The 23,856-nt window shown below is 33.8% G+C and overlaps 1 protein-coding gene across 2 annotated transcripts in view; it reads right to left on the reverse strand.

The window, feature by feature from the left end:
• Window positions 1-22,691, reverse strand: part of LOC110115077 (pullulanase 1, chloroplastic) — a 94,796-nt gene extending 72,105 nt beyond the window's left edge. The window contains exons 1-10 of one of the 2 annotated variants that reach the window (XM_028699549.1): window positions 22,359-22,691; window positions 22,101-22,236; window positions 21,294-21,346; window positions 21,005-21,113; window positions 17,571-17,707; window positions 17,291-17,490; window positions 17,043-17,192; window positions 11,059-11,119; window positions 5,288-5,408; window positions 859-949 (exon numbers count right to left, since the gene is read on the reverse strand). In XM_028699549.1, coding sequence (XP_028555382.1) covers window positions 859-949; window positions 5,288-5,408; window positions 11,059-11,119; window positions 17,043-17,192; window positions 17,291-17,490; window positions 17,571-17,707; window positions 21,005-21,113; window positions 21,294-21,346; window positions 22,101-22,236; window positions 22,359-22,607 — 1,307 coding nt within the window. In that variant the 5' untranslated portion in view covers window positions 22,608-22,691. The remainder of the gene's footprint in view (window positions 1-858; window positions 950-5,287; window positions 5,409-11,058; window positions 11,120-17,042; window positions 17,193-17,290; window positions 17,491-17,570; window positions 17,708-21,004; window positions 21,114-21,293; window positions 21,347-22,100; window positions 22,237-22,358) is intronic. The other variant, XM_020848207.2, reaches the window with a different exon arrangement.
• Window positions 22,692-23,856: the final 1,165 nt, after the last annotated feature.

Consider the following 23,856-nt stretch of genomic DNA (forward strand, 5'->3'; position numbering starts at 1 on the left):
GCAACTAGCCAAAAAGGACGGATCTTACAAGATTATAAAAAAACTTAAGACCTAATGTTTATATGCTTTATTTTCCAGCTGTAATTCATTGCTTAATCCTGCATTCAATTCGGAAAATCTTTTGGGTTTTATTTGAGTCACTGGTACCATCCATCCCTATGTTTCATGAGATTGATCAAAGAGTGACTAACGAGGTTCCTCTAAGTAAAACTTACAGATATCTAGTTTATTGATGTAGACGTCCACCATTAGATGATATATGCATGACACATGAAAAGATATTTTTTCCAGTCTCAAGCCACTTCAATAGGTTCGGTTCCTTTCTACTAGATAAACTTCCTTCTTCCAAGATAAATGTTATAGATACAACTTCAACTTAACAATGAGCATTATAGATGTGGTTAATGAAGTCCAACTAAGGTGAATACTACATGGTGAGCTGTTTGCCCCTAGGGTATACACATGACTAGGCCCTCAAGTGAGGGTATAAAAGGAAAGGTGCAATAAAACTCATAAACATAATAAACTAATATATTAATAATAAATCTAATACAATGATAATCAAAAGTAAAGCAGTACAATCGTGGCCGTAGATCTACGGCCTCATCTCTGGTAGACTCTCCAAGGTCGGATGTCCTCATCAGTCACTCAACAAAGATAATTTATAATCAAGATTCCTAACTTTCAGCTCCAAATAGCAGGATTAACAGTATAAGACTAACATTGATGAAGAAAATCATGTATGCACGTATGCACTTATTTATGTATGTAGAGGGCTATGCCTTTTATGCATTAAACAAATATGTAAACATATATCTAAAATAAAGCGTATAGCAAATGAGTTATAAACAAAAATACCCCCAGTTATAGCCATCTTCATCTTGTATAGAAGTGATAATAGCTTGTTGCTGCTCAGAATCGGCAGGAAGTTTGGACATCATAACATCATCTGTTAAAAAAAAAACATAGAGCATTAGCGATACAATGCTCAGGAAAAAATGTATCCTCTAGTTTAAGCCACAAGAAAGGTGATTTGGACAAGTGGATGCCACTTCAAAAAATAGCAACACCAAATACCATCAACAATGGAAACTACACAAATACCCCGACCATATATAATTCCAGTTGTACATGGAGCACGAGTAAAGACTACTGGAGCAATCAATGATGGAGAGTTGTAGAGATATGTCTCCCTATGAAAGTCACAACTACAAGTAATCATTGTAGAATCACAAAGCCATCAACAGCAACAGCCATCATTTCATTATTCCAACTCTCAGTACCAGCTATTTGAATGGTTACCTGTAACATCTTCCTGCCTAGAGCGGCATTGGATGTTACTTTCATTTTAATAAAATGCTTCTAAATAAGTTCTAATCATGTAAGTTTTGGTCAATCCTATTTTCCTCCTGATCCCTTACATGTATATTCTAGGCCCCAGCATAATGGGTTATTTCCTTCAGCTGCACATGATCAACCCATCTCAATCTATCATCTATTACCTTAAAATCAATAGGTGTTTACCCTATTCTTGAATATAGTTAATTCTTCTACATCCCTAATTTTAAAAAAAAAAAAAAAACATTTCAAGATTCTCTAATCCTTCTGTACAAACAATTGCGTGTTTGTCTTCTTGTTTCCCAACTCTTCTAACAATTGCGTGTTTGTCTTCTTGTTTCCCAACTCTTCTAACTTCGTGGAATAATCATCTCCAATGGAAAAAAAAACATTTACATTCAATGGACCATAATGCGATACCAGGCTCTGAAAAGTACTCTGTTCTTGATAACCATGCTCATTAAGAAATTCAATCCAGAACTGACAGTGATATATATTCCAATACGATGGTAACCATTCTTCAGCAGTAATTTTATGTACTTCATCTGAATGCAGAGCTATGTATAGGTTCGTTTAAACAAAAAGTCAACTGAAAAAGACATCATCATTTTTACATCACATTAAATCCCACACATGCTTCAACAGCCACTTCTTCAACAGTCCACTATGGGCTGCCAAGAGATTGGCAACCACATAAGCTAAATTCAAAACCCAAACATCATGCTGTAGATAGCTTTTATGTTGTGTCCTGTTCATACCCCTGTATTGATTAGAACTTCATGTACTAGTCCGATTAATACCCCTGCAGTGGCTGAACAACCATTTCTTCCATTTGTCTTCTTTATCTACTCAATTAGACTCAACTGAACTCAAATTAGTTTAATTTGATGTGATTGACTCTATTCAACTCAAATCAAACCAAATCAACTTGGCTGACCTGAATTGATGTAATTAGACAACTCCATTCAACTCAAATCGAACTGAATCAACTTGGCTGACCTGAATTGATGTAATTAGACTTGATTCGACTCAAATTATTGAAATTAACTTCAAATCGAATAAATTAATCGATTAAATTGAATTGATTCAATTTAATAGATTCAAGCTAACTCAAGCAAAAGAAAAAAAAATGAATCGAATTTGAAACAATAAGTCAAATTAAATTAAATCGAAGATTTCAGGTGAAAATCGAGTTAAATTTTAAAATTGAGTCAAAAGTTATACAAGTAGCATACTGGTTAATGGTGCACCATAGCGCAAAGGTCCCATTGGAGCCATGGCGCGCATGTGGTGCTGATGAGGACATCGAAGATCAACGGCTATGATCATGTTTACTTATCTTGATGTATTTTATTTGTTATTTGTACTTTTCCCTTTCTACCCTCACTTGAGGGTTTTGTCTTATGTGGCCCTAGGGGCAATTATGTCTTTTATTTTTCCTTCATGTAATTGGCTATTTAAGCCTTCCCCTTCCTCTTGGAAAGGAGGATTATGGATAATGAAAAGTTTCATGTTTTTGTTGATCTCTTAGTGAGTTCATGATGGGAGAAGCCCGAGGAGGGTAATTCGCAATACCCGCCAATCTTTGGAAGAGTCCGAGGTTCGCGGTTCTTACGATCTCTTTGTGAGTTCGTTAGTTATCTCTATCTTTCTCGTATATTCTTGTTCTTCTCTTTTCTCCCCTCTTCATCCACAAAGTATTCCCCTAGCTCCATTGGCCTCAAAGGTTGAAACTATTGTTCTGAAGCCCCTTGCACCAGATTTCTTACCTTTGGAGAGCTCCTAACTGCTGTACAAGGATTACGGCTGCAAGACCTTGCTGTCCTGCAGTCCAGACAGGTTTCCAAAGTCAAAACAATTGCTGCCCAAGGATTCCTGCAGTCCCGGAAAATCCCTGCAGCCACCAACTGTTGTCCACGTTTGTGGAAAGTTAATCTTGGCGAAGTGAGAGGAGGTTCGTGGTTGCTGCCCTCTTCATTCCCAACTACCATACTACCTTGCAGGAGCGCGTATCTCTCTTGCCTTTGGGTAAAATCGACACTTGACTCTCTATCTTCATAGTTGCATCCTTGAATGTGAATTTATTATCTTCACGAAGATCATGTCAATTATTCGCCGCTAGAACCTAGTAATAGGAAGAGTTATGTGAGGGACCTTTCATAGACTAATCTTAGTGTTAGTATTGGAATTTATTGTTGGAACGATCCATGTATTCATGTAATTTAACTTAAGCTAAGTGCCTTTTAATATTTATCTTATCGTTCAATTCCGCATAAGAACTTGCCTATTATGGCCTCTAAATCTAAGCGTGCAAACTTTCATTAAGAAAATCATTTTCGCATGAGATTGTTTCACATCAGGTGCAAATAGCGCTTGCCATTTTGAACGGCTAAGCCATGCCATACACATGGCGCCGTAGGTGCACCGCGCCGCGTCGTGCGCCATGGCAAGCACTATTTTGCAATCAATGTTTCTTCATTTTTTTATTCGTGTATTTGTTTGTGAATGAGTTACCAAAAGTGAAGACAATTGGAGGATAAAGAAGCAAGATGAAAAATCTTGCTTCTTTAATATAGTCGAGGCTAAAGAAGCAAGATGAAAAAATCTTGTTGAGTTGATAGAGTCGAGCATCAAAGTTGGATGGTGAGGTTGAACGAAACAGTTTTTTAACTTAAAATTAGGGGTATCAAAATCGGGTTGCGGATCGGGTTCGGGTCGAACTCGAGATTGACCAATTACTGTATGACACGACCTGAACCCGACCCGTTTTTAGTTTTGACAGACGAGTCAGAAATTTCAACCCGGAACCGACCCGTTGTGTTTCTGGGTTGACCCGACACGAAACCACGATTACCTTTGGTCCTTCACATGAATGGGAAGTGAATGTCGTCGAAGGAGGGAGGACGTCGTCGAACGTCATCAACCCGACCCGACAGGAAGAAATGTCGTCGAGCGTCGTCGAAGGAGGTGAAGGTTGTCCAAGGAGGAAGGAACGTCGTCGGACGTCGTCGAAGGAGGTGAACATCAACGAAGGAGGAAGGAACGTCATTGAACGAGGAAGGCGGAAGGCTAAAGCGCGGTTAGGGCTCGCGAGCGTAAGCGGAACGGCTTAATCAGTAATATGACTGGCAAAGCGGGTCAAAACTAGGTCCAAATAGAGTTTCCGGGTTTACGTAAACTAGACCCGGAATTCAAAACAGGTCAAAAATCAGGACCCGAACCCAACCCAATCTTAAATCGGGTTGGCCCTAACCTAAAAAATTCGGGTCAGGTACAAGCCGAGTTTTCGTGTCGTGTTAATTGTTAACACTCCTACTTAAAATCATTGAGCATAAGGGCAATTAGGTGTCAGAGAAAGCATCAAAATCATGCTATGAAGAAGGCATGCGAGGCATAATCATGGTAGACACTCGCAAAAGGGAAAGCATGTCGCATGAGGATCATCGAGCGAAAGAAGAAAAGGATCCTAGCAATTTTTGGGAGAGGGAGCAAGTCCAAACATGGGCGAGACTATGAGAATGGGAGCACAAGAGCAAGCATTGCAAGAGCAAAACTTCGCTAGGGTGCCAGCCAAGCTATGAGAGAAAGAGAAGAAGAGCAAGCGTTGTCATGCGAGCCTAGAAAGCAGAGCTAGGGAGAGGAGGTCTCGCATGCTCTGTGCATCATGAGGGGAGAATGAGAGAAGCACGTGCCAAAATGAAAGCAGGAGCAAGAGAGAAAATGAGTAAGCACGAGAGAAAAAAATAAGAGAGGGTGAGCAAGCATCGTGTTGGGCTGAAAGCAAACATAAGCACACATTTACCTATGAACGAAACATCAACCGACAAGAAGTACAATCAACCAGAAAATCTCAAAGCTGACAGAATTTTGATTCAAGAAAGCAGAAGATAGGATGCAATAGCATGATGGTGCGTGAGAACAAAAAAAAACAAATGTAAATTCCACCAACCCGTATGTTTCCATTGGCTCTTGTCATCATCAACACCAGCAAATTGAAAGCATGGAAGCAAATGTAAATGGGTCAAACCAGCATTAGACAGTTTCTTCAGATGATTTATACCCAAGGAATCCTTGAAACAGAACAATATAAGTAATCAAATTCTAAGCAATTATTTTGTTAATTAATGCTCCACTGACAACGAAAATATAAGCATGGTACGGAGTGCATGAAAAGCATTAAGATTAAAATAAAGAAAGAACAAAGTAAAGAAAGAAAATGGATTTATGTAGATTCATACAGATCCACCAAATAAGAGTGCACTCACGAGACAAAATGTCCTACAAACAATGGCAATAAAGGTTAAAACATTGACTATTCTTTTACAATCTAGAGAAATAGTGAAATACTACACTTCACAAAGGAGAACATAAAAAAGTGTCGTGAGGCCAATAAAAACAAAGCTTTTCCATTGGTCCTGCAACAAGGTTTCCTCAAAGCCACATGCTTATGGGATTGCTTTTAGCAAAGGATGAAATTTTCAAAAGGATCATTTTTTAAAATTGTATTAGCAAAAGGAACTTAATAAAAATTTATTTTAAAAAGGAACATACCAGCTAACAGTGATAGCGTTCTCTAATAAAACTCAATAAGATTATGCGTTTTAAAGGAAAACGCATATAACAATAGCTTTTCACAGAAAACGCAAATGGATTTTGCGTTTTCATTGAAACAAGAATTTTTAAGAAATTTTTTTTGGGTTTTGAGCTTAGAGAGATGGAGAGAGAGAGCAGAAAGAAAAGGTAGAGAGAGAGACGGATAGAGATGCAGAGAAAGAAAAAGAGAGACCCAACTTTATTTTCAACTTTAAATTTTAATTAACTTTTAAATTTTTTAAAACCCAAATTTTAAAATAAAATTAAAAAGTCACTAAAAAATTTAAAATTTTAATGTTGAATATCAAGTTGCGCCTCTCTATCTCTCTGTATCTATCCGTCTCTCTCTACCTTTTCTCTTTGCTCTCTCTCTCTCCATCTCTTTAAGCTCAAAACCCAAAAAAAATTACTTAAAATTTTCTGCTTCAATGGAAAACACAAAATCCATCTGTGTTTTTGTTATGAAAATGCTATTGTCATTTGCGTTTTCCTTTAAAACGCAAAATCTTATTGTGTTTTATTAGAAAACGCTATCACTGTTAACTGCTATGATCCTTTTTAAAATAATTTTTTTTATTAAGTTCCTTTTGCTAATACAATTTTAAAGAATGATCCTTTTAAAAATTTTGCCTTTATTAAAGTGTAGCATTTCTAAAGAAAATTTGACGATTGTAGTCGTCACACACATTTCGATGCGTCGCAACGAGATTTAAGTGAAAAATTCAAGTTAACGAATTTCACCATAAATAATTTTATAAAATTCTACGTAAAATTCTGAACGATTTGATATATAGAACTTATAGCCAATTTCGCTTAAATTGGGAGATAAAAATTTTAGAAACCTCATAATACCAAAACTACCCCTAATCTTTTATTAATCTGAAATGTTTCAAGTGAGGGCATTATGGTCTTTTGGAATTTCCTATCTCCTAAAATAAGGAAAACCGAACCCTCCCCTCCCCCATTTGCATGGTTTGGCCGAGAGAAACGAAGAGGAGCGGACGGCTAGGGCAACGGCGGCTCCGGCGACGTTTTTCCGGCGAGAAAATTAGTGGAAATTTAAGAGAAAGATTGAGAGAGGAACAATGTATGTTTTATTTGAAGCAAAACTCTCTCTTTCTCAAGATTTTTGGAAAGGAAAAATCTAGGGTTTTTCCAAAAATGCTAGTTTCTTCCAAAATTCCTTTATGAAATCAATAGGGAATGAATAGGGAAGTGTTTTAACGATAGAAACAAAGTTTTCTTCAAGAATTTTTGAGAATTTAAAATTAGGGTTTTTACCTAAAATTTAAATTTCTTAAAGTGCATTCACAAAAGTGATTTCTATGGGTCTTAGGAATGTTTTAAAACAAAAGTTTGAGTTTTCTTAGGAAATAATTTTCTAATTAAATAATTTTGAAAATTAATTAACTTAATTATTAATTAGGTTTAGGAAAATGTTTAGCTTGATGATATGATGAAAACTGATTATTTATGGTTTCCTAAAATTTGGATTTTTAATAATTCTGAAAATAGAATTTTAATTATCTTAATTATTCAAAATACCTATGATTTATGCTTAGTCTATTTGTAATTATCCTTAGGCGTGGATTAAGGAGACGACACGTGTCTAAGCGACGTCGTGCATCGTAGTGGTTGTTGTTCGATACTTGTGAGATAGGTGGTTGCATTTAAATTAAGTTCGTGAATTTTAATTAAGTTAAGTTTTGCACTTTCAAAATTTCACATGCTAATAATGTTTATGTTTATGAATTTGCTTTAGTTTCTCGAGTATTTTATATTAATGACATGATATTAGAAATGTTAAAGTTGTTAAACAAAACTTAAGGCATAAGTGAAAAACATTGAAGAACATATGATTTTATGAATAACTTTAGTCTTTTTAATGTATATAAGTAAAATAAATTGCATGTGCATGATGATCCGAAGTACCAAATGTAATGGGATTCTACGGAGCCAAATGGTAATGGGATTCTACGGAGCCAAATAGTAATGGGATTCTTCGGAGCCAAATGGTCAAGGAATGGCCAATGACTGTGTACTTGATTAGTACAAAACTCTGGTACTTTCGGGACGGGTGCTTATTATTCATTATGATTATGAAATTTATGAATTCAAATGGAAAGATTTAAAGAAAGGAAAGTTTATGAAAAAGAAAGGAAAAAGGATTAAGGGAAATGTTTCAAGAAATGATTATGGAAATGTCTTATAATGTATTCCTATAAATGTTTATTATGATTTTTTTTATTGTTTCATTTTTATGTTTAATGACATGTTTAGGAAGAAAAATATTTCATGAATTTAAGATAAATATTTATCACCTATTGAGCGTTGGCTTATCCTATTATTGGAAATGTTTTTAAGGAGATAGTGTTAAGAAGTGATGACAACGAGACGACAGTACACCTACCGTCGTAGAGGATCTCAGGAAGAAAGGTTTTATATTTTATGTTGTGTATGAGTCAATAAATTGTAATGAGGAGTCTATTGGAGCTTATGTTTATGTTTATGTTTATGAATTTTAGTGGTTGTGGTTTAGAAGAACTTTATTGGATAAACTTTATGTTGATGGTTTAGTGGCTCTTTCATAAGTTGTTTGGATGACAGTTAAGTTTATGCCCTTTTATGAAGTGAATTGTTATCTTTTAATTGTTTTATACGTTTTTCCGTATGACTGTCTATTCCCGCCCTGTTAATTCGGGCTAGTCAGGCCAGGTCATGACAACATCAATTCAATGGACCGGCCATCACAATTCTGTGAATAGGAGACAAAGACTCAAGGGGCGGGTCGAAGTGGCAGAAAGAGGAGAGAGCAAGCGAAATAGAAGGAGATGGAAATGAGAGAGAAAGCAAAAGGGACATTACAAGAGACAACGATGGATCGAGACGGAGAGAAAGGAAGGGTGAAGAGGAAGCTCAAGCGGGCAAAGTTATCCATTCTAGAGAGGGGACTCGAGCTGCAAGCAATTAAAAGAAAAGATGAAGCAGTATGATCAAGATAGTAACCAAGCAAACGCAACCACATGCAAGGGTGAGCTATGAGGGTAAAGCATGGTTTAGAAGATGACTTAAACATTGATTTCAATTTGCAAATTAGACAATACCAATTTAGAATATTTATTATTTCATATTTATAAGCTTGGGCTAGTATTCTAATCACAAAAAATTTTGACAAAATTTTAAAGTGTATAAAAAGAGTAGATCAAGAAAAGGATATTGGTGATTGTGCAAAGAAAGAAGAACATTTAAGGTATGAATAAATTAGAAAATTTAAAGAATTTATTAAGAAAAATTTTGAAGGTTAAGAAATTGTTTTATTATATATACTATTTCATAGAATTAAAAGAAATATTTTAGGAATTGTTGGGAAATAAAGAATAAAGAAAGATGATTACTCTTTTGCAAATGTTGGCGAAGTGAACAAGGTACATATATAAAATAGAAACAAGAAAATTTATTTGAAAAAATTGAAAAATCAAAATGCTATTTGTATGAAAAATAGTGCTTTCAATATATGAACACTTGATTAGCATAAAATATTTTTGGCAATTTTGGAGTAAAGGATGATAGAGTGGGAGAAGAAAAAAGTGATTTACTAACTTGTGAATAATTGAGGTCCGTATTTAATTAGAAATTTAAAATCAATTGAATTAGTGGATCTTTATACCTTCATGAAATAAGAAATTAAAGTCGTTTGAAAAAGACAAATGAAATCAATTAACTAACAAGAACATCTCCTATATATAGATAATAGGTGACAAACTAGGGGAAGCAACATCTAAAAATTAATAGTTGAATTAAAAGTTAAGATCACTAATTCTATTTTTATTTTATGGTAATTTATGATTCTTATTTTAAATATGATGCAATGATTGGCATGTTCTTTCGTATACCATTGAATATTAATAAGTATTATTTATCGTTGTATGATTAAAAGAATGTCTTTCTTTCCTCACCTGAATGTCTTCATGTTATAAATGATGTTAAATGAACTTCATTTTAATTTCAACCTCATGCATTATCAATTAAGAAGTACACATATAAGATGAATGAAATTCATATAAGAAGAAAAGTATGTGCATATCAAATGAAGAAGTTCAACTCATTATGGTACTAGTTAAAGAAGTTGAGATACCCACACAAAAAATGGAAAAGACTTCAAAAAGGAAAATGAAAATGGTTGCATCTTAAATTGTATAAATTTTAGACAGTGTTCATGTGATGGGTGTTTTAGTGAAATGCTATGATATGATAATTTTTTTATAAAATGTCAAATTATAAAATGACAAATGTTCTTTATTTTTACTCAGTAAATTACAATTGTGAATGTTATAAATTTCTATTAAAATGAAATATTAATGATTACTTATAATAATCTGCATGCATTTTGTTTCTAATTTTAAAATTGTTGTTATATTGAACTATAACTACTCATTGAGTTAGTGTATGACTCAGCATTTGTTTAATATTCATTTCCATGAAAGGCTGCTCTTAACTAAATAGACGGCATAAGAGAATTCGAGTTCAGGAGAAGAGAAGCAAGAAAAGATACGTACTAAAGTAAAATTTTATTTTTGTTTTAATTTCTTTGTTTGAAATATATTAAACAAAAAAGATTTATAGATGGTTTAGGCATGAATAAAAATTTTGCTGTTTATTTGCTCTTTTATTTTAGAGGATATATTGGATTAATTTTTAGTATTAATAGAAAACAATGAAACTACCATCCGACCGTCTGTTCTCAACTTGATATTACAAGTTCTCAAGTTAAGCTGTGAAATACAATCAGCTACCAGTCGCCATGTGAAGCCATAGATAACGGCTAAAGTACTATAAAATTAGGGAGTTGTGTTGCACCAATGAGCGTAGGGCAATGGAAGAATAGCTTCAAAAAGAAAGTCACTTCACTACCAATTAAAGAGGAAATTACACAGGCAAGGAGTTTTTTAAGAATGATTACAATTAAAATATCAAGCCAGTGAGAAATTGATGAAACAAGCTCAACTATGTTTACCATTAACAGCTTGCATGCTTTCAACCTAGACAGAAAAAGTAGTCATGGTGGGATGAAAAACGAACATGTGAGAATCCCACAAAAGTCAAAATGTTGAAGATTTGACAAATTACCTGACAAGTAAAAGCAAGATAACCACCACGAAAATCAGGATCAACACTTTGATCGTTTTCACTGGAAAGACATTTAATAAATACATAAATTTCATATGGCTGATAAATATCCACAGAAGCAGAAAATGGCCGACCACACGTTAGAATACATGAAATCAACCTTATAGTTATCTTCCAAGAGAAAATTAAAGAAAAGTACCATGGATCTAATAATAAAAAATTAAACAAAATAAAAATAAAAAGCACCATGGATCCACAATATGCACCGGAAGTGATGAATATACTACAATCAACAACATATAGGAGCACGTAGCAAGAAATAGAATGATGATACAAAAAGGACAACAAAAATGAGCTAGCAATTATTCAATACTTAATAATACTTTTCTTTTAAATGTTGCTGAACAAAGAAACCCATGTTTATTATTGTACAAGGTAGAGAGAGATCATCAAACCTCCCTGAGTAACCCATGTTCCATTAGAAAGAAAATTCCTTAGAGTATATGATTGTTTGTTCGTAAATTACTAGATTTAAATCAAAAAAATTCTAAATTCGTTTTTTCTGTGAATTTCAGTACGACAGCAATTTTTTAAGTTCAGATTCAATATTAGTTAGACAATATCTCTAATTTTGTAAATCGCTTAATGTTATCATGTCAATGTGAAATCTCAGGTTTCCTAACATTTTATGCCGTTACTTTCTCTGTTTTAAAATAAAATTTTAAAATTTGAAGATAGCTTTTCTGGAAATTCGCAACTTTATGTCGTCCTACTCAACCTGGTCATTTTAACCTATAGTTGATTGTTCATACGAAGTAATAAATTTGAGCTATAAAACACATATTAAGTATTCACTAGATAATTTCTTTTTTTTTTTCTTAATCAGTTTTAAAATTCATATATTTTAAATGAATGTTTATGCTCAAGCAATGCGTGCAAATTCATATATCATTAATGGATATTTACGCTATAGCAATGTTTAGAATAAATTTTGAATGAACTCAAGTTTCATAGCATGAGCTGCTTAACTTTTGACCTAATGCCCCGTGCCCTTTGAGTTTTTTATTCACTCGAAGGAGCAATTTCACAGGGTCCGAATTGCAGCCCCTCTCCAGCCTTTGTTCTTCCTCCCACAACGCTATTACCTGCACAAGTCAGGATCCCCTGCTCGCAACAGTGTTACCTGCACGAGTCGTGATCCCCTACAGCCCTACCCACGAGCTGTTCATGCATGATCGAGCCGGCCATTGAGGCGTCATCTGATCATCGTTATTCTCGCCTCTCTAATTGGAAAGGTAAGAAAAAGATGAGGAATTCCTTTTTTTTTCCTTTGATTTTTAATTTGAGTGGGTTTACTTGTGGATGTTCTGTAAATGAATCTCAAATCATAGTTTATATATGAATGACATCAAATCATAGCTTATATGTGAATTATTGTCATTCTTTGTTAGGTTAAACTTGTTGTGTTTTTTATTTTTTTATTTTTTTTTATTTAGTTTTTTTATCATTGTTAATGCCAAGTCCCAAGTTCTACATGAGAAAAGTTGAGCGTTGCGTTAAGTAGTCGACAGTCAACCTAAAACTTTCTAAATAATCATGACATAAATCCTTTAATATATTATGCTAATACTAGGGCGTTCCCTGAAAATAGCACGTTGTATGGCCTGAATACAATGAGAAGTGTGCAAGGGACACTGCATTTGCGCACAGGTATAGTGTTAAATAGGCAATGGTTCCCACATCATGAATGGATGTAAGCAAAGAAAATAATCCATGAAACTAGAATTATGTGAATGACATATTTTGCTAAAAAATTTAATGAAGATTGTGAAAATACAATTGACTTTAGCGACCTTAGTCTAAATAAAAAAAGAGGTTTTTGTTTATATTGGCATATTAGTAAAATTAAAGTTAGAGAGGCTTTAAAAAAATGAAATGTGGAAAACTATTGGACCTGATGATATTCCAATAAAAGTGATGAAATGCTTAAGAGATGAAGGAATTTCTTAGCTTACTAAACTTTTTAATATTATTTTAAAGACTAAAAAGATGTCAGATGACGGAGAATGAGTGTGTTAATTCTTATTTTTAAGAATAAAGGTGATGCACAATATTGTGCGACAAATTATAGAGGATATAAGTTGATGTGTAATACTTTAAAACTATGGAAGAAAGTTGAAATAACCCGTATAGTTACTCTGTCATTTTTTTATTCGATATAAGTCCAAATCGCAAACCGTCTTTGCCATAGCATTGATATTATATAAATTTCCTTGCAAGATTTTCCTTAAGAAATTGACACTTATCGGTACAAGTGAGAATTTTGAGACCGGCAGTTGTCCATTTGAAAACTAATTTCACTAATATTTTCTAAATAAAATGATTTATTTAATAAATATTTTTCTATAATTTTTAAAGTCCCAAATAAATTTATATGAATTTTCTACTGAACATTGAACAAATTAAATAATTGTATTAATATTATATATTATTTTATTATAAAATATCTTAAAGCATTATTATATCTCATTAAACCCTTTTTCCCCTTAATTCATTTCGGCAACAAAGGCTTGTAAGAGGAATTTAGTGGAAAATGAGGAGAGCGAAAAAGAAAGCTAGGATTTGGAGACCGTTGAGTGATTTTCGTCAATCGGGCTTGTTGGAAGATTTGCTCGTCTCACTGCAATGAACCTTTAGCATATGTCCAATTTCATATGTTTTTGAGATTTTTTTGGTCAAATTTGTGTTTACTCTACAAAAAAATAAGGATAATTTTGTATTAATAAAATTTTAGCAACATAAATTTTTATATGTTAAAGAGATTGAGGTTATGAAGATTTTAAGTATTTATTTGAGATTTTTCATCAGATGATTCTAAAAACACAACAATTTTTATCTAATCAGGACTTTATTTTAACGTTTAAAAATAATGATTTAGTTCAACAAAAGATTCAGAATGTTATTTTTTTCAATATTTGCTAATTTGATTAAATTCTAAAAATGTGATTTTTTTCTCAATATATTTTTTGTTGTCTACCGTTAGGACATCTTGGCACTTTCTAAATTAAGCTCAATTATGATTTATTTATTGCAATGCATTAAAAATGAATGTGAATATGTTATTGAGTAATAGTTGGTCGTTATTACTGTTATAATAATGTGATAATAATGTGTGTGCAAAAGACAAGTAAAGACTACTTGACCAGTTGGTTGGAGATTGATTGACTTATACACGATGGTGGGCCAACGGAGACTTTCCTTTAAATAATATGGTTTGGTGTTATCCTCTACTGATTCACGTGATACACTGATTGGGAGTTATAAGGAAATAATTATTGTGCCGACGGGCAATGAGTGACGACTCTGTTTACTGAGCCAATGGTTTATTGATACTGACACCGATATTGAAAAATATTGTGATAGCCATAATTCTTACTTGTTTAGTGTGACTACTGAAATGAATGTTATTGAGGCATTGTTCATATTACAGTATGGATTTATTATTAACATTGTTAATAATTTATTGATACAAAAATCATGATATATTCATTGAGCATGTGATATACATGATATATTGAGCATGTAATTAAGATATTGATTAATACTATATAGAATAACTTGATAGCATATATACATTCATATATGATTTTAATACATTGATTTGATTTTGATAGCCTTTACTGATATTTTAATTTGATGTTTTATGTGATTCTTTACTGATTGGTATTAAGGATACGACGATTTCTTTATAGATTTCACACTTATACTAGTTTACTGCTCTACTGGCTTCTGTACCGTAGTGTTTTACTGTTTATAGATTCTACTACTATTGCATGTGATTTTTACTGTTTTTATATTGATTCAATGATCAAATGAATGTTATTGTTATGATCTGATCTCTGATATGCATATTGCTCATTTTTTTATGCATATTGATCATTTATCGTGCTTTGAATTCAGTTGTAGTTTTAGTGACCTACTGAATTTTTAGCTCATTATATGTGGTTAAATGATTTCAGGTCATGATAAAAGATCAGGAGTGTGAGATTGACCCAAATTACTCAGGTTTTGTTTATTTTTGTTTTAGTTATTCTTTTGTACTCATGATAGAGTAGTTGTGATATGATTGTATAGATATTGAATAGTGTATGTGATTTTTGGAAAATGAATACATACGTATATATAGATGTTTTGAATTCTAGAATTATTTTTGTTGCTTATTTCAGATAAATAAAATTAGATAGCTCTAGTTGTTTTATTAAAAGAATAATTCTTCCAATTTAAATTCTAGGGCATCAAAAGAGTTATGGAGCATAAGTTACGTCGTGATACTAATGTTTCTCAAAATCAATTTGGATTAATGACGGGTAGGTCTACTATGTAAGCTATCTATTTATTGAGAGTTTTGATGGAGAAGTATAGAGAGAATAAGGAGGATCTACATATGATTTTTATTGATTTAGAGAAAGCATATGATAAAGTTCCAAGAGAAGTGTTATGGAGAGTTCTAGAAAAGAAAGGAATAAATAATGCTTATATTCAATTCATTAAGGATATGTATGCAAGAGTTGTTACATGTGTTCAAACACAAGGTGATTTAACCAAGTATTTTCCTATTGCAATTGAATTACATCAAGGATCAGCCTTAAGCCCATATCTTTTTGCTTTAGTCATGGATGTTCTTACTTTTTACTAGACATTTACAAGAGGATGTACCCTGGTGTATGCTTTTTGCTGATGATATTCTTTTTGTTGATAAGACTAGAGAGGGAGTTGAAGGTAAACTTGAATTATGGAGGTCAACTTTTGAGTATAAATGTTTTCATTTGAGAAGATCTAAAATCAAATACATATAGTGTAATTTTAGTAGTAATAGAAAAAGTGGTGGGTTTGTGACTATAAACGATCAAGTTATTAATAAGAGTACATGTTTTAGATATATTAGATTTATTGTTTAGAGTGATAATGAAATAGATGGATATTATTAGTAGAATTCAAGTTGGTTGGTTGAAGTGGAAGAATGCATCATGCTTATTTTATAATAAAAAAGTATCACTCAAACTTAAGGGAGAATTCTATCAGATGGTGGTGAGACCTGCAATGCTTTATGGCGCAAAATATTGGCCATTAAAAGAGAAGTATAATATTAAAGTAAGTGTTGCAGTGATGAGAATGCTCAGGTGGATGAATGGCTTTACTCTTAGAGACAATATACGAAACGAGCATATACGTGAAAAGATTGGTGTAGCTCCAGTGGCAGATAAGATCGATTAGAGAGAGTCATCTTAGATGGTTTTGTCACAAAAAAGCGGCCTTCCGATGACCCTGTAAGGAGAGTAGATGTATTAGATTTAGCCTATGTTAAGAAAGATAGAAGTAAAGTAGTAAACCTAAAAAGACTTGGCTAGAAAATATTAGAAATAACATTTCTTTATTAGATTTAAATGAAAATTTGACTCTTAACATGACACAATGGAGAAAAAGGATTCATGTAGCCGACTCCATATAGTGGGATAAAAGTTTGATATGTTAGTATTTAATTTTTTATATAATGAGTTTGCCCACCCTCAAAAATAAGACTGGATCCGCCCTTGTTTGGACAATTGAATTAGGTATAATACATTCATAACATAAGAATATGAAATATACATGCGAGGAATGCTTTGCTTAGAAAAAATGGTGCTTGGTTTTGTCCTCGTCTTTTAGAGCTGAAGATACCCTTTTCACTTGGCTTCATGTGATGCGCTTTGAAAGGATGGACTGACATATCTAAGATGATATTTCATCATCCAAACTACACCAACCATAGATCAAGCTAAACCTTAAGCAGTTACACCATGAAATTGAACAAGATGAGGAATACTGGCAACAGTTACTTTTACATTTAAAACGATGGCTCTATGGGTTATATTAAAATAATAGAGCACATCACTGCAATAAACAACTAGCATGCAATCAGAAAAGACAAATACAATTGATTAAACCTGAAATCCCGAATGTGCAACTCATAGATGCTGATGTCAGAGAATGAAGGAAGATCTGGTTTTTCATATGCCAAGTCATCCCAGCCGGATGGCTTCAGATCCTCGGAATTAAGATCAACCAATAAAGTACGACTCCCATTCGATGAAATTCTATTCCAACGTAAATGAAAACATGGCATCATTCTGAATATCTCATAAAATGCCTAATGAAGAAATCTAAGGTGATGTTCAACAGCATATCTGCGTACCCTCTAGCATACGGATCACTAACAGTGTAGGTCTCAACTCTTACGGTGCTCTGATGGTAGACTGAAATCTGATATAAATAATAGCAGCCTTCCCAACTTCTGGGTCCAACAGCACACCATACACCATCTTGATCTTTAAGATGAATACACTCGAATGGATCCCCGGCTGATGGGCACTTATAAAGCAGAGCATGAACAACCTATTTTGAATATAACTATGAGAAAAGCAACCTAAAGCAGAATGAAAAGAGATTAATGGGTGAGTAATAAAGAAGCATACTTGCGCTGTTGGAGCCCAGAGATTAAGTGTGATAGATCTTTTGCTAAAAATAGCCCCAAGAGGGCCATCATAAGCAAACAAGTCATCTAAAACACCAGGTAGTTGTATGCCGGTGACATCGCTGCATTTTCCATCATCTGCATGCTTTTGATGAAATATAATCAGATCAACTAGTGTGTCTGACAATCAGTGAGACAGCACACATATCCCATGTCACTCAAGGATTAGCACTGCTAGAATTAAGCAAGCTGCATTTGTTTTAATTTTCAAATAAAATAGTGTGTGTGTGTGTGTGTATATATATATATATATAGAAAAAATCAATGATGGTCAGAGTGTTAGGTTCATCAATGACATCACTAAAATGGATTTTAGATATGAAACCTAAAGCTTTATATGCACTGAATGTGTATGCAAAAGCTATGCGGGTTTGGCAGATAAGATAATATACAAAAAAGAAACGTTTCAAACGGTTTTGGTTTGCCACATGCTCTCAACTATTTGAGCTCTAAATATGGCATGCAAGCAGGCAGAAATGCTTCAATTTAAGTAAGCATAATTACTCAGGTGCTAATCATAGTGTTTTTCTAACAGTGCAAATTATTTATTAGAAAACAAATATAGCTCAAAGCCATAACAGGAAAAATTAAAACAGCTTGGTGTGGAATGGTCTGGCTTCTCATATGATCAGTCAGGGCTCAAAAATGAGGCGTTGACTAATTCTCGTTAAATGGGAGAGGAAACTCCACTTTTTATCAAAAAAAAAATAAACAAACAAAAGAAGACTACATGGTACCATATTTTTTCTAATATCTTTGTTTATAGTATATTTACCTGCGAACTTATAAGAATTTGGATTGATTACTTCAAATAAAAATTCTACAAAACATAATCAAGGCACTAATTTGCCACCAAAATATCAAAATCGAAAGTTTCAGTTATCTTTTTGGACAAATTAACATTTACGTATTTGGCAAGCCAACTGAAGAGCCCTTCATTGACTAAGCTTTTGATCTTGGAAGTTTCAACAAAAACGGCATCATTGTTACTTAATTGTTAGATTTAAAAGAGAAGCATAATATTAAGTTAAGTGTAGCAAAGATGAGGATGCTCAGCTGGATGAGTGGGTTTACTCTTAGAGAAAGGATTCGAAACGAGCATATATGTGAAAAGGTTGAAGTAGCTCTAGTGGAAGATAAGATTAGAGAGTGTCACCTTAAATGGTTTGGTCACATAAAATGGAGGCCTTCTGATGACCCGGTTAGGAGAGTAGATGTATTATATTTGGCTTTTATTAAGAAAGGTAGAGGTATATCTAAAAAGACTTGGTTATAAATATTAGAAATGACCATTCTGTATTAGATTTAAATGAGAATTTGACCCTTAACAAGATATATGGAGAAAAAATGATTCATGTAGTAGACTCCACTTAGTGGGATAAAGGATTGATGTTGTTGTTGTTGGTTCTCTCTATGTCTTATCCTCCTCTTTAAGGCTAGAACTTCTGCTAAGAAATTGATCGAGTTTGAGTCAATTTGATTTTACTCAAAAAATTTGGAGTCAAGTTATGAATAAGTAGCTTAGCTGGAACAAATTTCTTGTCAATTTCAAGTCATGCTACATTTAGATATAATTCAAGCTTACTCAAGTTTATATATTATATTAACTTTTATGCACATTTATGCTTTCAGGCCTTAGCAGGTGACTTGATGGTTAAATTCTAATTTTAACGCATATGGTAGAGATTCAAATCACTCTTCATATAACCACGCATTTCTGTTTTAGTTTTAAATTCAATCACGATTAATTCAACTCAATTCAAACTCATTTCTAGTTTACTCAAAATCTAGTCTTTTAGAGTCAATCCAAACTCGATTTGAAAAGCATTTTGATTTTAAGGCAAGTTCGAGTTGCCCTCGATCTGTTTATTTCGAGTTTAGAGTCCAATCCAACCCCCTTGAGCTCAATTAAATGTCCCTGGCACTCACCACTAAAATCCATCCATCAATTTTTACATTATTGAAGCCACTGCATCACAGGAATAATTTTATGCTGTCATATAGTGGCTAATATCTCAACATCTTCTTTCCTTGTAAAAGAAGAGGGAAGTGGATTTTGAGCATCAAGGATTTCTTATTGTTTCTACTACTAAAGCTGACATCTCATCAAAGAGAAGACGGGAAAATAAGTAAGCGAAAGCTAGCATGTGGAAGTAGTTCAAAAAACATGTGTGTAGCTAGAAAATATTGATATATGCGAGAGTAACATAACAAAGAGAAAAAAAATCCAGTAGCGAAGATACAATTCCATCAAAATAACTTCCACCACTTCATTTACACAAATAATTGGACATATGGCTCCTGACAGCTGTCATCATCTCTAGTGTACGTACCTACAAGCAAGAGTTAACATGCACCTCCACCTCCGGACATAATAAACAATATAAAACAGGATATAAAAATATATCAAAAGCAAGAAAGTGCATGTGTTATCATGAATAACCATTGAAAGGATAATTCATTGCAGTTGATTCAAAAAGTGGGTAGCATCAAATCACCAAAAAAAATTGGCAATCATCCAATAAGTACAAATTAAGGGAGTACGAAATGATTGCCTGCAAGAAGCATCAATGAAACAATGGCAAAAGAAGTATAACAATACAAGTCAGTCTTATCACAGTGAGAAAATATTAATATCAAACCAGTTAAAAAAAAATTTAAGGATTGCCTTCACTAATTAGTGCTAAAAAAGAGCAAAAAATATACATAAATGTTAATCAACCACCTGTAGAAGAACTAATGCTTCGTTTGGGACTGTTTTCTTACTGCTTCTTAAAGCAGCTTTTTAGTACAAATATTTAAGCTGTTTTAAGAAGCTGTAAGAAAGCCGTTCCAAACGAAGCCTAAATCTCAAAAAATAGATGGCCACACTTCAGCAAGTTTGCGTAAGACAACACCAGAAAACACAATGTCTTGCAAAACTGAAGATGTCCTGAACATGCATTCTTGACAAGAAGCATTATTTCACGAGCAATGAATTTAAAGAGAGGCTTTAATTTATAAACATCCTTCCCAATCACACCAATGAGTTCCCAACACCCACCACCACTGCCAAAATAAAAACGCTCAAGAAAGGCCTCATTATGGGAATAAAAATAACTTGAAAAGTTCAATGCCATCTACCCATTTTACCTGTAGATTATTTCTTCACAAATAAATTAGTACATTAGGAGTAATTATTGTGTCCGGACACCGAACGCGTCCAGAGACCAATAAGAAAGTGCCACGTCACTTGGGCGCTCGGTACCGTGCTCGATACAGCACTTGGTAACGCTCGGTATTTGTCTGTATTTCCGTTTTTTTGTTCGGACGTAATAACTTTTCATACATGAGGGTCTCAATGCATGAAATTGAAATGTTTAAAACATTTCTTACCTCCAAAAGAGGCAATTGCAAGCTGACATTTCAAAATCTTTCTGAAGTCCACAGAGGCAGGAACAGTATAGGCTTTGTAATCTCTAATATGAGGAAACTTTTCAAGCACCTGATAGGCATAATAGAGCAGAGGCATGTATCATGAAATGGAAATGTATTTGGATAGTTAAAGGGTGGGTACAATCAAATAAGAAAGCAACAGTATCCTAGATTACATAGAAACTTAAGACGAGTGCAATCTCTACTAATACAAATAATAAAAATATAACCTTAGATATCATTAGCTTACTTTGCTTGGAAGCCCGAATCTTTCCCATTCAAGCGGAATCTTAAAATCCTCGCCTAATGAGGAAGAAAAGGACAATAGTGAGTATGATAACTCAAAACAGTGTAGGCCACACAGCATATATGTGGTCAAATTGCTTTGGGTGCCAATTCAGGATGATAAATACAGCAACAAATTGACATGGAAGCAAAACAAGATGGATTGAGAAACAAATATTGTTTCAATATCATTAAGAAATCTCATTCAGGCTCCTGTAGCATACTCAAGATGAAATACAGAAATGATTTTCATCTACATTGTAGTGATATATGACTGTAAGTGCTATCTAATAATTGTAACTTATGATTCAGTGTTATTGTTAATAAATATCAGTCTTTTTTAGACTGAAAAAGCTTGCTTCTGTTTTTTTCTTAGTTATTTCACTCATGAAGATAGCAATTTTTAGACATCAACAAAATCAGCAATCATAGGTTAAAACTGACATGTAACTACAATCTAAATATATGAGCGAGTAAAACAAGTAACATTTGTTATAAATGTAATAACACACAAAATGATCATGAAAACAACAGCAAATCATCTTATTCAATTTTTCCAATGTAAACTTAGTCTGATATCTCACAGTATCAACATTCCACAAATGTTCTTTCAACAGTACAGGCAATCCACTCCATAGACCTTCCGATTCAAGAAAATAATTTTTTTTTTTTCAATTTGATGGCAATGCATAGCAGACACGAAATAATCACAACAAAATTTTCGAACTTATTTTTCCCCATTGTCAACATTCAGTTCTGCAGTATCTATGACCTTCAAGACCACGATCTGTCAGGCACAATTTGGCCTCCCAACTGGCATAAAGGCATACGGAGGCAACATCGCTGCTAGTGTTCCAGGCAATGAGAGACTTCAGCACCCAAAATGCCTTCTCATTCGATAAGCAGGCCTGCGAAATTATCGTTTAAAGAGCGGAAAAGCTTTTTATTAGTGCTCCAATCAGTCAGGTATAGGATCAGACACGCCACCCTTATTCAAAAGAAACAAATAACAGAGCTGAAGGCATTATACCTGCGATAGAACCCGCTGATCGGTCGAAGAGTTCGGCATGGACGAGCAGCGAGGAATAGTCCGGCGGCAGTTTCGTGGTCCCCGGCGAGCTCCAGGAAAAGAGAAAAGAACAGGAAGAGATGGACGATAAGAGAGATTAGGGTTTTCGAAGGGTACGGGCTGGCGAGATGTCGAAAGCGGACGAGGAAATGGAGTCTGGCGAAGCGGAGGAAGTGAGATCGGTGAAGCTAAGCATACTAATGGCGGCATTCTCGTTCGATAGAGCTCGGCGCAAGACGGATCTCTTTAGTATTCATCCAGCTATGGCCTGGGTAACTGGGTTTGGCGCTCGGTCAGGAAAACAATTGTCCATGTATTGTGAAAATTACTTGGAGGTTAAAAATTTACAAATTCTCTAAATGAAGCACGAATTTTAAGACAATTTTAATAATTTTTACTGTGATTTAAACCCAATTTTTTCCCTATGAGACCGGATGTAGAACGTCATCCGGAGATCAACCAGAATGCACCGTGTCAAAGGTATCGAGCAGTATCAAGCCGCGGTACCGAGCATAAAGGTGATGTGGCACATTCTAATTGGTCTCCGGACGACATTCGACATCCGACATCCGCACAAAATAATTAATCCTTAAATTCAATTCTAATCGACAGAACATTTTTACTTTCTATGCATTAAATATCTCAATTGGTTGTTTTTTTTTTACATTTTTTACTGTTTATTAAAATCTCCCGTGAAAGAAATTAGTTCGAATTTGTTCAAATTCAAATTTTTATTCCAATTATATTAAAACACAATTCGATTATTTGTTCAAACCAAGATTTGAGTTTATTTGTCTGTGAAGCCTTCCCTGGGGAGCTCCATGCCGTCTAATCTAAGGTGCCAGTCGTAGTGAGCTTAACGCCACCAATTATGAATTATGGAATGTCTTTCCTTTGAGAGATTATTACGTGCGGAGTCTGGACAAAGATAATCGTTCAATTTTGTGACTGTGAACAATAAAAACGAATCTCACTAAATGCCAACCAAGCTAGCATCTCATGATGCCTTGAGAGCAACGAGCTATAAAATACCAGTATCATTGAGGAGGAAGTGATTATTGTCTTTTATGTTCGCACCCTTTAATGATTGTCGAGCTCAATGCCGAATGACTGCGAGTGAAGTTTGACATTGGTGATGATTTGTTGTTCGAGCTTCTTTAGAAGGCTAGTCTCCAAATTTGCTAAAGGATGACATTGGTGAATTGAGGCTCTGAGTTGAATAAACTTTACTCAAAATTGAATCAAAATCATTTTGACACACAACTCATGGTATTATTTTCATTCAAACTTGAACCATAACATACTCAAAATAACTCAATTAAATGGGTTATAAAATATAATGATATTTAACTTATCACATAATGTTCAATCTCCTAATGTTAAAAAAATAATAATCTCGAAAAAGAAAATAGAAATTTGCTTTTACAAAACTATATAACTGACCAACCGATGCTTAGCT

This window comes from Dendrobium catenatum, unplaced genomic scaffold (assembly GCF_001605985.2).
Source record: "Dendrobium catenatum unplaced genomic scaffold, ASM160598v2 fragScaff_scaffold_1338, whole genome shotgun sequence".
NCBI classification, from domain to species: domain Eukaryota; kingdom Viridiplantae; phylum Streptophyta; class Magnoliopsida; order Asparagales; family Orchidaceae; genus Dendrobium; species Dendrobium catenatum.